Source organism: Mastomys coucha, unplaced genomic scaffold (genome assembly GCF_008632895.1).
Source record: "Mastomys coucha isolate ucsf_1 unplaced genomic scaffold, UCSF_Mcou_1 pScaffold21, whole genome shotgun sequence".
Classification (NCBI taxonomy): Eukaryota; Metazoa; Chordata; class Mammalia; order Rodentia; family Muridae; genus Mastomys; species Mastomys coucha.
Window position 1 is genome coordinate 80,123,019 of NW_022196904.1, and position 15,669 is coordinate 80,138,687.

At 37.1% G+C, this 15,669-nt stretch overlaps 1 protein-coding gene across 14 annotated transcripts in view; it reads left to right on the forward strand.

The window, feature by feature from the left end:
- The window catches only part of Dlg2 (discs large MAGUK scaffold protein 2), a 1,953,494-nt gene that overhangs the window by 773,191 nt on the left and 1,164,634 nt on the right, over positions 1 to 15,669 (forward strand). For 2 of the 14 annotated variants that reach the window (XM_031387356.1, XM_031387358.1), the window contains exon 1: positions 7,383 to 8,000. The exons of 11 other annotated variants lie outside the window; for them this stretch is intronic. In XM_031387356.1, the coding sequence (XP_031243216.1) occupies positions 7,899 to 8,000 (102 nt within the window). In that variant the 5' untranslated portion in view covers positions 7,383 to 7,898. Of the gene's footprint in view, positions 1 to 7,379; positions 8,001 to 15,669 lie in introns of those variants that run through there. One more of the 14 variants, XM_031387361.1, reaches the window with a different exon arrangement.

Genomic DNA, 15,669 nt, shown 5'->3' on the forward strand with positions numbered 1-15,669 from the left:
GCATTTGGAGGTGATGATATACCCCCAGTGTTGTTCATCCTAATGGCTGTCCTCATGTATTGAAATATCAAACTATATGGCTTATGTGTTTAACATGTATTGCATGCTATATTTCAACATATCTTCTTTAAAATATACTCATTATATATGTGCCTTAGATATTTGCAATAAAATTATCTAAAATATAAACACATAGCCAGACATTCACTTTATTCTTAGACTCTGCTCACTTACAATTAACTCTTGTTTCCTGTATTCCAGCTATTCTGAGCTGATCATGGTCCATGCTATATTCCTGATTTGCTAACAATCAAATATTTGTATCTTTGTTCTGCCTTTATTCAAACAGACTTTCCATTTCTTAATTTCCCCAAGTCATGTCCACCCATTCTCCAGGTCTCTGCGTGGTTATTATTACTTAATTGTCAGGCAACTTTCCTCAAGGTTTTCTTGCCAATCTGCTCTTTCCACTGATCTGGTCTGTCATGGTACACCAATGTGCACCACTAATTCAAACAGTGAAAACAGGAATACCCCAGAGGCTTGTCTTGCTAGCCTTGGAGAACTGACAACCCCCAGGCTCATCAAAAAACCGTTTCTCAAAACTAAAGTGTAGAGAGATAGAAGACACCTTATGCTTCCCTCTGACCTATGCACATGCATGGATAGACACACATAAGTATGCATGCAAATTTATCATATGTACACACAAATGGTGGTTTTGGATGAATAAGAGAGTAAAGAGTAATTTCATATCAAAAGCAGAAGATAATGTGCTGACATTATGAACCAAGTAAAGGCTGTTCTGCCGTCAGATACTGACAAGTTTAGCCAACATAACTGAATCTTCTAATATGTTATGCTTGACATTGACTATCATAATAAAAGAATAATTTAGCATTCTTGTTACACGAGTGAGTCACTTACTATACAAAAAGACATGTTGTTTCTTCTTTTTTCACAATCATCTGATTTTAAGTAAATAGGTAATGGAAACCTAATGAGACTATACTTAAGATTTAGAACCATCTTGGATTTTAACCATCATGTCTACAGTATATTAAAGGAGATAATTTTGTCATGTCTTAAGTCTGTGGTATCAGCTTTGAAGAGAGATTTGATGTCTTTATAGCTTCAAGGGAGCAATTTGCTTCATTGAATAATCATTTCATTTAATTTGGACATGATTAGCCAAGGGCCCCTGTTTACAGCTTGATAGAATGGCGCTCTTCTGGAGAAGTAAGTCACCTCATTTAGTTCCCGCAGCTAGCCAAGCATCTATTGTTAGAATGAAAGACAGCTGACAAGGAGAGTCTATTTGCTGCGTTAAAGCGCTCTGAGACAATAAGAAAACATTTAAAATGAGCCACAATTTTGTTGCAGCCTTCCTGTGAATTACTGTTGTCAAAGTTGAACTCTTGATTTAAATTTTTTTCTTCTGACAATGAAATATTCGTCTTTGTTTCACAGATGGGCAAGTACACTATAAAAATAGAATAGTTATTTCATAGGAATTTTGCTGTGTTTGGTAGATGTTCATTTGAAATTGGTGGGAAATTTTGGCTAATTTTGGTCTGCACTAAATGAATGAATAAAAGAATGAATGAGCAAATGTATATTATTAAACACCAATGCATGTGAGACATTTTAATAGGCACTTTCACATATGTTCTTTAAAAACAATCTGTACAATAATCCTGTTACTCATATGCTGTGATCCAATGGCCTTCTCTCCTTTTTCAGTGGATGCATGAATTATCAATGAGACTGACCAAATCAGAGTTACTCAGCAAGTGTCAAAATCAAGACCTGAAATCTGAGACACAGAGGTTATTCTTTCAACATCAAAATTTGGTAAAACAATTGATAACCAAGAAGACCTAAGAATTCCTTATTTTTTAATTGAATTTTGCTGCTAAAGAAGTTCTTACAGGAGTCACAGAGGGTAATGACTTGAAGTTGCTTTATGAACAGCAAAAATGCAAAGATGACTGGCATGATGACTGTGGAAGTCAGCATTCTGCATCGCCACATTGATGCTGAGGACAATAAACTTTTCAGAAAACTTTCTCCTAAGATACCAAAGTTGATTATGATCTGTGTACCATCCTTTCTTCAATATGGGGCTTGCACCATGCAACTAAGAGACTGGGGATAGGGTGATAGATTGACCACTGAACACAACTTAGAATCACCTAGGAAGAGTCTCAAATGAGTGATTTTATAGATCATGTTTGTTCATGGCCATCTCAATGTGGCAGGCATTATTTTGATTGCCTCAACTGGTGTTGGAAAACACTTGCCTGAAAGATGGTGGCAACTTTCCATGGTATAGGACCCTAAGTGTAGAGAAAGCTAGCTGAGCACTTGGCATACATGTGCTTATTCTGTCTCTACTCTTGGATATAATGTGAGTAGCCTAGAGTTTCTGCCTTGACTTCCCCACAGGGGTACTCTACTCTGGAATTATAATCCAAATAAACTTCCTCATATCACTTTTGTCAAGTATTTTATCATAGCAACAAAAATGAAACTAGAACAGCATTAATGAAGAGAAAATTATCTACTTCAGCTTCCTTGCTGCCCAAATGGTGGTAGTAGAATGGCTGCCTTGCTCCCAAATGAATTAGTTATTATACATTCATTTATTGGCTAACCATTTCATCCTATAGCAAGACAACTTGAGGAAAGGTTGAGCAAAATAATTTTACATGAAACTTAAGTAAAAGAAAACCAGTCACTAAATGTAACTGGTCCAGAGGCATCTATACTAGGAGCTAGAAGAGTAGCAATAGACTCCTAAGTTAGTGAGAACACTAAGAGCTCAGAGGCATGAAGGCACTGTGGGGGACATCAAAGTTAGTTTTTGTGAGACACAACAAGAGATGGCATGCCCTTTGGCAAGAAGGGTATGGAAGTGCTCAGAAAAGGTCTCAAAGGGGCCACTAGAGACTTGGAATTATTTGACAAGTCTAATTGGTTTGTTTCTTTCTGTTAACTTGTTGAAAGAAGTATCAGGAAATTAACAGGATTTATGGAGTGTATAGTATAAACCAGATAAGCATGAAAGATATATTTTCTCACTTAAACCTTCTAGAGAACCTGTACTACCCTGTTGTAGAACAGAAAATGGGAGTTTGGGAAATCTAACTACATTGATCAAGTGTTTGTATGGAGTTTAAAGACAATTATTAATACTTAAGTAAATATACTTTCCTGCTGTTCTGATTTCTAAGCAAATTCATTTAATTAATTTGTAATCTCTTTGATAGCAATGAGCTGAATTTTTAGGAAAGTCAGTGAAAAAAGGAGACTTTGTTTATATCACTTGCTTAATTAATTGTATGAAAACATTTCTACTAAAGATTTAAATGTGATAAGTGCACTAGCAAAGAAGAGAAGGAAAATGAGTCAAAGACTGAAACTACATGGTTATTGGCAAAGTCTATTGTGTCTGATAGGCTTGTTTTCTGAAGCTCTTACATTTTCTGGCAAGATCAAGTATGTTCTGTGTGGTATTGTAATAGACTCTATGATGCTTTCCTTATGGGAACTGTAGGAAAGAAGCATCTGGAGTAACAACATTTATTATAGAAAGTGCATGAAAATTTGTGCAATCTCAGTGGTGAGCATCAAGAATGGATCCTTAAGTCACAATACTTGCCTTCAAATCCCTATTTCCATCATCCCATTAGGCTGTAGGTTGCTATGCTATTTCCCCCAATCTTTTCACCTTCCTCCCTGTAATAGGACTGATCTTTTTCACTCTCTAGGATGAGGTTCACTATGAATGTGAGCTAAAGAGCTGACAACTGTTTGCTCAGGAAGATATCATTATTGTTGTTGTCTGAAGTCAAGTTTAAGACTGACTCCTTATCTAGGACTTTCCCTTTTTTTGCATGAGAAGAACACCATGCCCCAAATAGAATATGCTCTTCTGTCTATGGAATACTGTGGACTACCATAGCAGGTGAGCTGCTAAGGACATTCAATATGAGAAATGAATATACGTGATTGAAAGTCATTAAAATATTTTGATTAGTTGCTTCATTTAGCTGATTAGCATACCAATTTTGGTTTGGAAAGTTATATATTTTTTCTATGATAGAGAGTTTTCCTTTGGTGAGATTGAGGGATTGTAATGATAAAATAGGCTAATGAGCATACAGTATTTAGGACAGTGCTTTATTGATTTAAAGATTGTCTAAAGAAAGAAGTCAACATTTGTAGTATTTGCCAGAGTATGAGGTATAAGTATTCTTCTTAAATGATCCCAAACTACCAGTAATGGTGTCACTGAATGGGCAATTAGGAAGATACATAATCAATCCTATTGAGCAGGATCTGGCTTCAGCACACTGTTGAATTCAGAACAGAGCATAGAACAAGCACCATGCTAGTGCTTATAAAGTCAAAGACACTGTAGAAATGTGCATTTGCTGAAAACAAGTGACTTCATAAAAGTAGATACTTACATTTTCTTTATATTCTGGGGCTGAAGAGATGGCTCAGAGGTTCCTAGTACTTACTGCTCTTCTAGAAGACCTGTGCTCAATTCCCAGCACCCACAAACCTGTTCACACCTGACTATAACTCCTGCTTCAGGTGATTCACCATCTTCTTCTGTACACTTTGGGTAACAGGTATGGCATGCAATTGAGACACAGGCATATATGCAGGCAAAAACTCATGTGCATAAAATGAAAATAAAATTGAATAAAATAAAATTGCTGCTATGGAAATGGTGACAAAAAGAAAGATAACTAAGTAATGACTCAAACCTTATCCCAAATATCTGATTAAAATCAGTAACAAGAATAAAGAATAAGTGTATTTGATAACGTGATTTTTTTTTGAATAGGAGGCAATATTGAGAAAAAAGTTAGGTAAATATTTAGGAAGATGCATTTCTAATCTACTTTCTATGAAAGATGTAGTTATCAGGAAGAACTGTAAATGTTATCAATCACTGGAATGTCTAAATAAGATTAGTTATTTTGATATTAAAATGAACATATCATATCCTGATATTTCTTAGAAAGATTTCTTCCTAAACTTATTGCAGAATGTCCCCATCCAGTATATTGCTAAATTAGTACTTTTCAGTTTAATAATACACTGTATTCATATCTTACGATGACATTGCCTCATTTTGTAATGATAGTGGTTACTGACTGTAACTAGACAGTGCACTTGGACACAGACCCTCAAATTCTCTCATGTCTTCAATTTACTCTAGACCTATTATTGAAAGGCAAGATTATCAAATGTCTCTAAATACATGGCATATAAACAGAAGTATATGTGTGAATCTATTGAGAGAAATGTGTAGTAAATGAATTTTTTCTTGATGTGAAAAGAAGTGAAATTCATAGTTTGCTTTACATCTTGTCATCTGGCTTTATCAATCTGAACCAGTACAGACTATAAAATGGGAAGTAACAGCCCTTAATGCTGCCCTAGAATAGGAGGTCAGGCTTAACTTGGCAAATTCTTCAGGGAAGGACTGTGTTGGATATTATTGGATCCTCACAATATAGAGCATACAATACTTTTGGGGTGTTTGAAATCCAAATTATAGGCTAATGAATAAGGGAAATATTGTACAACATTTTTAGAATCTATTCTCCCTTGGAAAATGCAGCCACAATTACAGACACTCTGTAGGTGGAAATGCTCACACAGTCACACAGTTTATGGTAATGAAGGCGGAAATGGTAAGGCATATACCTCATTGGTTAACATTGCCTTAAGACTTCACAAAATGTATCATACCAGGATTTTCTTAAAATATGACTTATATTTAATAGTGACATACACACACTTCTCTATAGTCCCACTCCCCATATGAAGGAATACCAAAGCCTAAGCTATGGCTGCCCTCTTCAGTTAGAACCAGGTTTAACTCCTGGTAAATCTCCTGTGGATTTTTGTTTATATTTGATTCCATAATGACTTCTTTGTAGAAAGTGTCTCCATTTCTTAGTCAGAACCCGATTCTCCTTATTAGAATCAGAGGGTGATTAGAAACGAGTTTTTCTTGACATCTTTCTCACCTTAATATCATAAGAATTCTACAGAGTTTAGTGTATACTAACTTCAGAGAGGAGCATGAGTTATTTTAAATACAGGTTGGTAAATGATCAAATATAAGATACTACATTTGACCTAGTAACTTCTTGTTATTCTTTTTACTTTTGTTCTTGATGGAGCCTTGTAAATCTGTAAATCTGGAGATGTTCCCTGAGGTCATCAGCAAAACTGGTTTTTCAGCTATCTGCTATGAGTTTTCTGTGAACCTGCTTTTCATACCTTACTGAGATTGTATGGCATGAACAAGTGATAGACCTATCTCTATGGCCCAGCAGAGGGTTTACCAGCAGAAAGCAGAACCATTGCCCTGTTCTGAGTCTTTGTCAGGAGTAAAATGGCCAGCTGTTCACCTTGTTCCCCATCTCTCTCTAGGTGTTATGATGCATATCAGACAATCAAGGCACTCAGACCATTCTAGTGACATAGAGACAGCCACACTCAGCCTTCTTACTCCAAACCCGATGTCTCTTTGCTCTTTCCATCGACCATCTGTGAGGAATGGCACCCAGGCAGCACTCAGAGTGTTAAGTTTACCAACTCCCTGCCCCTTACACTTCTTATCACTTTCTAAAAACCATCACTAAGCTATTTTGCAGCTGTGTAAGCTGCTTGCTAACTTAAAAAACCTTTTTGCATTTTTCACAGACTCAGTTATAAAAACAAAACCAAGACAACCAAAACAAAAAGCGCATATTGGTCTTATCATTCATACTTCTAGAACAACATAGATACTTCTGTGGCTTCTGGGAACCTCTAAGGCACCTCCTAGGTCGAGAGGGTGGGAAGAGAGGAGGAGCAGAATGTCCTTCTCTTTTGAATTTGAAAAAAAAAAAAAAGTCATTAGCAATTAAAGGCTTGTCTTTGAGGCCCCCTTTACAACCAATAGAGCAAGTGGACTCGCTGACCCGGAAAGCATTGATCTTTTGGAGCCTAATACTACGTAAGATCTTTGCTGGATACTTTCCCCTCCCCCTTCCTCTACTAGCTCTTCTATGGGGGTGGGGAAGACAGCCCCTTCACGGCTGGGCGCTGTCCGCCTTTTCCCAGGAACTCAGGATCTGAGTATGTCCACGCTGAGGCAGCAATAGTAACGGTCTTGTGTGCTCTCGGGGTCATGTCACTCGGAAATGGCCCACCTGCCTAATCTAGGGACTTCTTGGCGGCACCCAGAGCGCCACCAGGCTAGCGAACGCCTTGCACTGCTCTCTCCCTTACCCCGCCCCTCCCTCCCACTTCTCTGGGCCAGCGCTCCCCACGGTGACTCTGAATTGCAGCAGCAAGCCACTGGCTTCTTACCAAATTGGGAACTGCATTGTGGATTTTTTCCCCCTTTCTTTCTTCTTTTTTAAAATTTCCTTCAGAGGGAATAATCTCATCCCCCTTCAGCTAGCTTGACGATCTTGTGTGACTGGGGCGAGTAGGCGGGTACATCCTTTTACATGCTAATATTGCCCCACCTCCTTTGAACCCTCCTCAAAAGCGCTCTGCTTCCTTTTATTTTGATTGATTTATTTATAATTATTTTTATTTTACCTCCTTCAATTTCCACATAGTGGGGAACCCTTCTTCGCTCTCTGTCCCTTCCCCCACCCTTCGTTCTCTTGGGAAGACAGACCCCGAGACGCACTGTACTTGCCGGCAGCAGTGCTTGCACCTAGGCTCGGAGATGGCTGCACCGGGCGCAGGGGGCAGCGATCACAGCTGCCGCTCGGTCTAGGCTGTCTAGGCAGGCTGTCGCTCCGAGAACTGGGTGAGCACCAAGTTCGGTTCCCCCAGCGAGCTGCCACTGCCGCAGCCCAAAAGGAATGTCCCCTGTTCTTAAGGACCCTGACTGTTTTACACCAATGATTTGCCACTGCAAAGTTGCTTGCACCAACAACACTTTGTCGTTGATGTTTGGATGCAAGGTAGGACAAGGGATTCGTGTCTTATTTTAATGCATGCTGGCCTCCTTGGGGAGAGCAAACAATTTCTTTTGTTGTTTGTTTATGTGTCTGCCTGTTGGGAGACTGACAGACCGCTGTGTGATTGCTCTGTCCACTCGCGAGCCGGCTGGGGTTTGGAGCCAGGAAAGCTCAAATGATTTTTCCAGTGGCCCGTGTTGGCGTGATAGCTAGGTGGTGACAGGACCCTGTATGGAGCACACAGAAGCTACAAGCGCTCTTGAAAAGAGGGCGCCTTAGATGTCCCTGTGCCTGTGATTTCTTCTTGCTTTTAGCTAGTGATTAGCTCCGGGCGCTGGTATGAATGCTCTGGAAAGCACCAGACTGATTCTCACCCCCTGAAGCAGGGATGTGGGGACCACAAGGGTACCTGGGACCACAGAAGTTCTCCAGACAAAACTAAGAGGCTTGGTTTATAATGAGCTTTTCTAAAAGTGAGGGAGGGGCTTATGTCTACTTTTGACAGTAAGTCTAGAGATGTATTTGTGTAGTCTTCAGTCATAGGATAGTCTTCGCTTTTACCAGTCCGTTTGGAATCAACAAGCCAAATGTTTAACAAGAGATGGCCAGCACAATTCTTCTTGAAGTTTACAGCAAATGACCGCCCTATCCCAGAGTTGTGTAAGATTGTTCTGTGTTCGAAGGAATGAGGTTTAAAGGGTTTTGAAACAGGTTACCATTCAGGGCTGCCTGTCTGAAAGGATTTATTAGAGCTTTATTGTTGGCTATGGTGGACTCCACCAGAACTTGCTGTTGACAAAGTTATTGCCCATGAGTGGTCTCAGTACCAGTTCTTTGCTCCCCGGGACTATGGGCTTTTACTTACAGTGATAACTTGGTGGCTTTATTCAGTTGTTTCTAGAAATCACTTCTTGTGGTTGCTTTGATGACTATCTAAAGGAAAGTGCATGTGGGAATGGGGATGCTTTATCCATAGTAAGTGAAAGTGTACACCTAGAAGTGAACACAAACCACGTGATCCCTTCTATTCTGAAAGACACTACGAGAGACTGAATGGGATGATTGCTAAACACCTTAGTCAGTAAAGTTACTGAAGCACTCCAGCTCGTGGGTAATACTCACAGGAGGCTTAATAGGAAATTTGAGAGTTAAGTGCAGTGCCTTACACTGGCGAGAAACTAGTCTTTTCTGTAACCTTCGAGTTTTCTTGTATAAAATGAGAAATGTAGGTGAGGGAATTTCTGAGACCCACCTCTCTCCAATACACATACACACTCCAACATTCTCAGATATCATCTTGTGTAAAAGTCTTTAAGAGAGAAATGAATGCTATTTATTATTGTGGCTTTTAGTGTATATAACAAGTTTAGGATCAGCTTTAAAAATATAACTTATTAATTGGTGATGTGGATTTTTTTTTGAATAGCCTTAAATAAGTCTTAGACCATGAAGGCTTGTGTGCTTATCTCTGATATGATTCGTGAGAGATTAGCATCCTATAACTAGTTTGTCCTTCCTCTCTACAACTTACAACCCCTTAGTGTGCTCTTATACATCCTTTTCACTAACTGTACACAGATTCCCAGTGCATAAGATACACTGAATAGCATTTAAAATCCATTCTCATAAACTAATGAGAATTCCTTTGCAGTGCTAAATGCTTATTAGCAAGGAAAGGTGAATTTCTTGTCGAGGGAAATTAAGCACAAGCTAAGATGATCAAATATGATGACCAATCCTATTGGTATGAGGATTGCTGACTCTACATCCTAGTAGCCTAGGTCACATTTGAAGAAGTTTCTTTTATGCTGTTATGTTTTCACTTGTTTTCAAACCATATTTGAAGAAATTGGTTTAATTATCACCACCTTTTTAAGAAGCTGGGTAACTACAGTAACTTAACTTCTTTTGGTTCTATTTCTTTCAGTGTTCTGGTGTAACAAGTTCATGTTGACTATAATTCATGTCAACAGAATAAAATATCCAAATCAAGTTGACTTTGTCTTCTGAAAAAAATTAATTCCATGAAAACAAACTATATTTCTAGAGAGTCTAACTCATTCTACATTATCAATTAGTTGAATATAATTCCCAAAAGTTCTGTATTATAGTATTATAATACTATGCCCTAACTATACTTCTCCAGCAGTTAATTATGAACTGGTTCATGTAAGACTTCAACTTTGGAATCTTTAAATTTGCTTTCCTCAGTGAAGCTTTCAAACTCATCTAACAGGTAATAATCAGGTAATAATGCAATACGGTATGAAAAACTTCCTGTTGAACAGTGGGGTTTCAAAACTAGATTTCACTGGTAATATATGAATCCTATCTCAAGTCTCAGTTTTATCAGATAAAAGAGCAGCAGTGGTAAGTACAGGATCACATATTCCTATACCACTAACACAGAGGGAAGTTTAAATGAGGTGTACGCAGTCCTTCATATGTATGCATTTGTTAGGATCTGCTGCTTTCACATGGCTTTGGCTTCACCAAGAGCAATACTCAGACCTTCTTTTGAAAGAGGAAACACTCTCACTGTGCAGTTGTTCTTTTCTGTCTTCATTGGCTAGGAACTGTAACATTATATTTCTCCAGGTTACAGTACACAGGGCTAACTGTTCATAGGTGTCAGGTACTTAGATATTGATAGAACATTCAAAAATGAGGTATATTAAAATTAATAACACTCAGACATCATTATTTCATCTGATCATCAAATACTAAGCATGCAAAAAATTCCAACTCTAGTCCCCTATGGTTTTAAAGTTAAATGATATAACATATAACTATCTTACTTATATTAATTTAAGGAAAATACATAAGGACTATTCCAGTTGCATTTTTAAGCAGTTGAAGTAAAAATTAAGTAATTTTGAAATAAAGTTCATAGGGACATATGCTAACTAGGAGCTTCCAGAAATGTGTGTTTATCTCATATTATCTAGGATGTGCAAAAATAAGATTAAGATGTCTATTTATTTTATTCCCTGGAAGATGTTTAACATGGTAAAGCCTAACACCCATGTTTGTTTAGACCAGATTTTCAGCTTAAAAATCATATGCAAAGTGTTCTTAATATCTTACTAACATGTAATGATTTGAAAGATGCTGGCTAATTGTCATCAAAATAGACATGCTCCTAAATGTTTTATATTTTTCAGCATTCTCCAGGGGCTTCCATTCTGCATGCTGGCTCTCCTTTGGTTTAGTTAACTATAACTTATGAATGTACTAGACTCTCTTTTAGCTACTGCAATAGATGCTACACATTAAAATACAAGAATGACACTATGAAAGGAGTCACAAGGCTCCTGAGAGAAGCAATTTCAATCCCTTTCCTAAATTCCAGAGTACCCACAGTTATTTGTCTGTAGAGTCTCATGAGAAGAACTAGAATTGCCTTTGTATGTGTGTTTTCCATTAGACTGATCCTCTGCTTTTCTAATCTATCCTTGTCTCCATACAGTAGTGTTTATGGAAATGACTTCTGTGGAAAGCGAGCTTTCTAGAAGGTCTATGTTCCTTGTTCATGTGTCATCAGAAAGTAGGCTTCCACTTTATTCTCAGTTGACTTGATTTTCTAACTGCAAAGACCCAAACGATGAGTGCAGTCCTGAGGTCCAGCTTGTATAGCTCCCTCTCCTTTGTCTTATCTGTAGCTGTATTGAGGAATGTTAAGTTACCTTGGCCCTCTCCTCTCATTCTCTCCTTTCTCATTTCTACCATCTCAAAAGCAGAGTCACAAAGTAAACACAGAATATTTGATCTCCTAACATTCTCAGATTATTCTTAAAATATCTGCTTCCTGTTTACTGTGCTTTATGAAGTTAAGAAAGATGTAATTGAAATATGACTCATGCTAAAAATAGCTGAGAGATTTGAATGGACATCTTTGAAATTTTTCCAAAGATGATATATTGAAAAGGCTTCTACATAATTTCCCATTAGGAAAGTGCAGATCAAAGCTAGAGTGAAATTTCACCTGATACCAGCTAGGACATTTACTATTAAAAAGACAAAAGGTTATAAATGTTGGAAAGAAAGTTGATAAAGGAGCTTTCTTGTATACATACATTGGTAGTAAGAATGTAAATTTGTATAGACATTTTGGAAAATAATATGAAAATTCTTAATACACTAAAAATTAAACTACCATTTGACCTAGCAGTCCCTCTCTCTCTCCCCCCTCTCTCTTTCTCTGTGTATGCGTGTGTGTGTGTGTATGTGTGTGTCTGTCTCTTGCTCTCTCTATGTATATATTCATATATATATATACATATATGTACAAATATTTTATGTTTTGGATATATATATATATGTATATCCAAAAAATAAAGTCAGAATCTCTCAGAATACTCAAATTTTCATATTTATTATGTATTATTCACAAGACCTAAGATATAACCACAGACTAAATCAAGTGAATGGAAAATGTTGTATTTATGATATTTTTAAACTATCATTTGAGTTTAAGTATCTTCTTTTTTTCTTATGTTTTGTTTTATATGACTGAATTTTAGTATGCATTCCAGGCTAAACTTGAAGTTGTTAGCACATGCTTTCTTTGAACCTCTCACCTTCTTGTCTCTAGAGTGCAGGATTTACAGGTGTGTGTGTGCCATCACAAATCAAGCCCCCCTTAAGAGCTTCAATACACTCACAAGCAGACAGACAGACAGACAGATACACACACACACACACACACACACACACACACCACTGCAAGGAGATGGACATTTTAAAAATACAAGGATAGTAGTAACTGTTTAACAAAATATATTATGCATCATAAATCTATTTATAAAGTGGATGCTTCAAATTTTAGTGTACCTCAAGTTTTCCTCCAATTTGTTATTATAACAACTCAAGTAATTACGTCAGACATATGCCCTTAGACAGAACATTTGCCTTTAACATCAACTTTGATGTATTAAGATTGATAGAAGTTGTGGAAAATGTTTCAAAAGCAGGTGGACAATAATTTACAGTTATTTTACAGACATTTTATAAATTATTCTTCAAAGAAGTTGTAAGTTTCATGTGGTAGAGAACAAGTTACTTTTCTTCTATATGGTAATTTTCCCAAAAGGAGGAAGCAAATATAGATCGTGATATGATGGGAGAAGGAAGGAAAGAAAGAAATTTAAAAGAAATGAGAGATGGCCGTGCTTTAATGAATTTAGGGGAGAAAAAGAAGAATTTAGTCTGGTTGACCAAGTAAGCACTATGTTGGGGGCTTTACAATTGTTATTATTCCAGTTACCGTAGTGATCAGAGAGGCACAGAAATAAGTCAGAGAAGGAAACAAAATGCAGCAGGATTGAATTGGGGGTTGGGGGAATGAAGGATGAGAAGAAAAGTTGGCTAAAAATCCCAAACCTGCTGAGGGTGCTTTAAACACGTACAAGAACAGAAGGGAATATCAGCACTTGCCTTGTGGACAGCTCCTCTGGCCCTTTTCTGCTAAGTCCACCCCAGACCTGTTCCAGCTCATTCTATTACATAGAAGTATCCTTGTTTACTCTTGCTTATTCATTTAAATCAAGACACCACTGTTTTTATATGATTGATTTTCTCAAGTATTCAAAACTGCCATATCCCTTTGTATATTTTTTTATTGGAAGGATAGTTTTACTCCAAGTAGTTTGAATATTGAAAAGTTCAGCTATTTTGGTGTATTTGTTTCTTTATATTAAGCTGTGTTAATTGAAGTAAATTGAAAATGAGAAAAAATATAGAAATTAGAATCCTAATAGTGTAGGGATGAAACTGTTAATAATTTTAGTGAATGTTTTGCCAGTTTCTCAGTAGGATTTGCTGTCACTGATCTCTGTGTAGCTTATTTCTAAATGTATGTGCACAGCTGTCCTCCAAGGACTGAAGAGGAGGCATGAGGACTGTAAGTTTGAGATAAACATGGACTATATTATGAGGTCAGCCTCAGTGAGAGACGATCTCAGAAAGAAGTGAATGTATAACCCCAATAGGGTTTGAATTTGGATGTTTTAAACTGGCATTGGGTTTTGTGGATATATTTTAATAGCTCTACTAGTTGGGTACCCTTATACTTAGATATTTAGACCATCCATGTATTTTTTTTTTACAGCAAAAGTTAAAACATACATCCCAGGGAATATGTGTTTTATTATATTTGAAATCATTTCTTTGATTATAATAAGGAAATAAGGCATATTTAAGATACTTTATGGTGGGTATAGCTAAATTTATTTTAAGATGGCTGTATTAATTTTCACTGCAGCGAATTACTTTATATTTAAAACTTTCTCCAGATTTAATATAGCCCTCAAGTTTGTAAATTTACAAGTAAGAGACAATTTATTTATTCTCATAGAATTAAAATTATTAGATTTTAATTTAATGTGACCCTCATGACTATATTCGTATATCTCAATGTAAAAATATATAATATTGAAAACACCCCAAATATTCAACTTGAGTACATTAGAGTGACTATACTTACAATAAGCATGCAGTAATTCATAATTGTTCCAACATATACACACACACACACACATATACATATACACACACATACATACCCACACACTCACAGAGGCACACACACACACACACACACAGCAATGGTGCTGGATTCTGCCATGTTCTCCATATTCTAGACACTGTTTCAAATGTCACCTTAATTAGTCTTTACAATAGTTAGAGTTAGGGAACTATGATGTACACATTTTAAAAGATACCCAGAAAGGGACATAGCTCCTGGATAGCAGAGCTAAAATTTGAATATAATTTATATCTAGAGCCTGCCTTAATTTCCTGAATAGCTACAGTACTCTTATAGATGCCACATTCCTTTCTACAAGTAAATATAAGTAAATTTCACATCTTTCAGGGAACACATGTGACTTTGAATTCAAGGCACACTCTCCAGAGGACTGAGTCCTACTATATAAGTAGCTAAAGCTATTTCTTTGGGGAGGAGTTTGGTTCAGCACACCATTTTTCATAGTACTCATGCTCTCATTTTCCACATGAGGTTACTAAATCATGTGGACAGGAGATGCCCTACTCAAGGTCACTCAGTGAGGCAAAGTCATAGCTACAACCAGGTCTCCCTATTTCTAACTCATTGTTATTCTTTCTATGTCATGACTACTGTGTGCTAGAAGTCTAGCCTTCAAGGTGAAGTAACAGGAAAAAGTGACACATTTCATCACGAAGAAGCAGGAGAAATAGCACCTAGCCACCTAGCACCCTCTGGCTGTTACAGGGTTATGTGAGATATCACAATGAAAACATTTAGCACATTGCCAGATATGTGATAAATATCCAATACATTTATCTTCTATTTTATTAAAACCACTCTGTTTATTGCTAGAAGATGTGTAGATTAACATCAAAATATTTCAGTTAAGTGCACTGATATTTATGTCTGTAAAACAGACATCTCTTAATTTACCATTAGATTATTAAAGTGTTTTAATGCTACAGTACAGAGAATGTAGAAGTTTTGTAAATCACACCTCCAAAACCCTAGATTAAACCTGACCTAGAAAGAGAGAGAGAGAGAGAGAGAGAGAGAGAGAGAGAGAGAGAGAGAGAGAGAGAGAGAGAGAGAGAGATGAACTAAAAGCTGAAACAGGTGCTGAGTGTCACAAACATGCTGCTTGGGTTGTGTCTCCTGTGACAA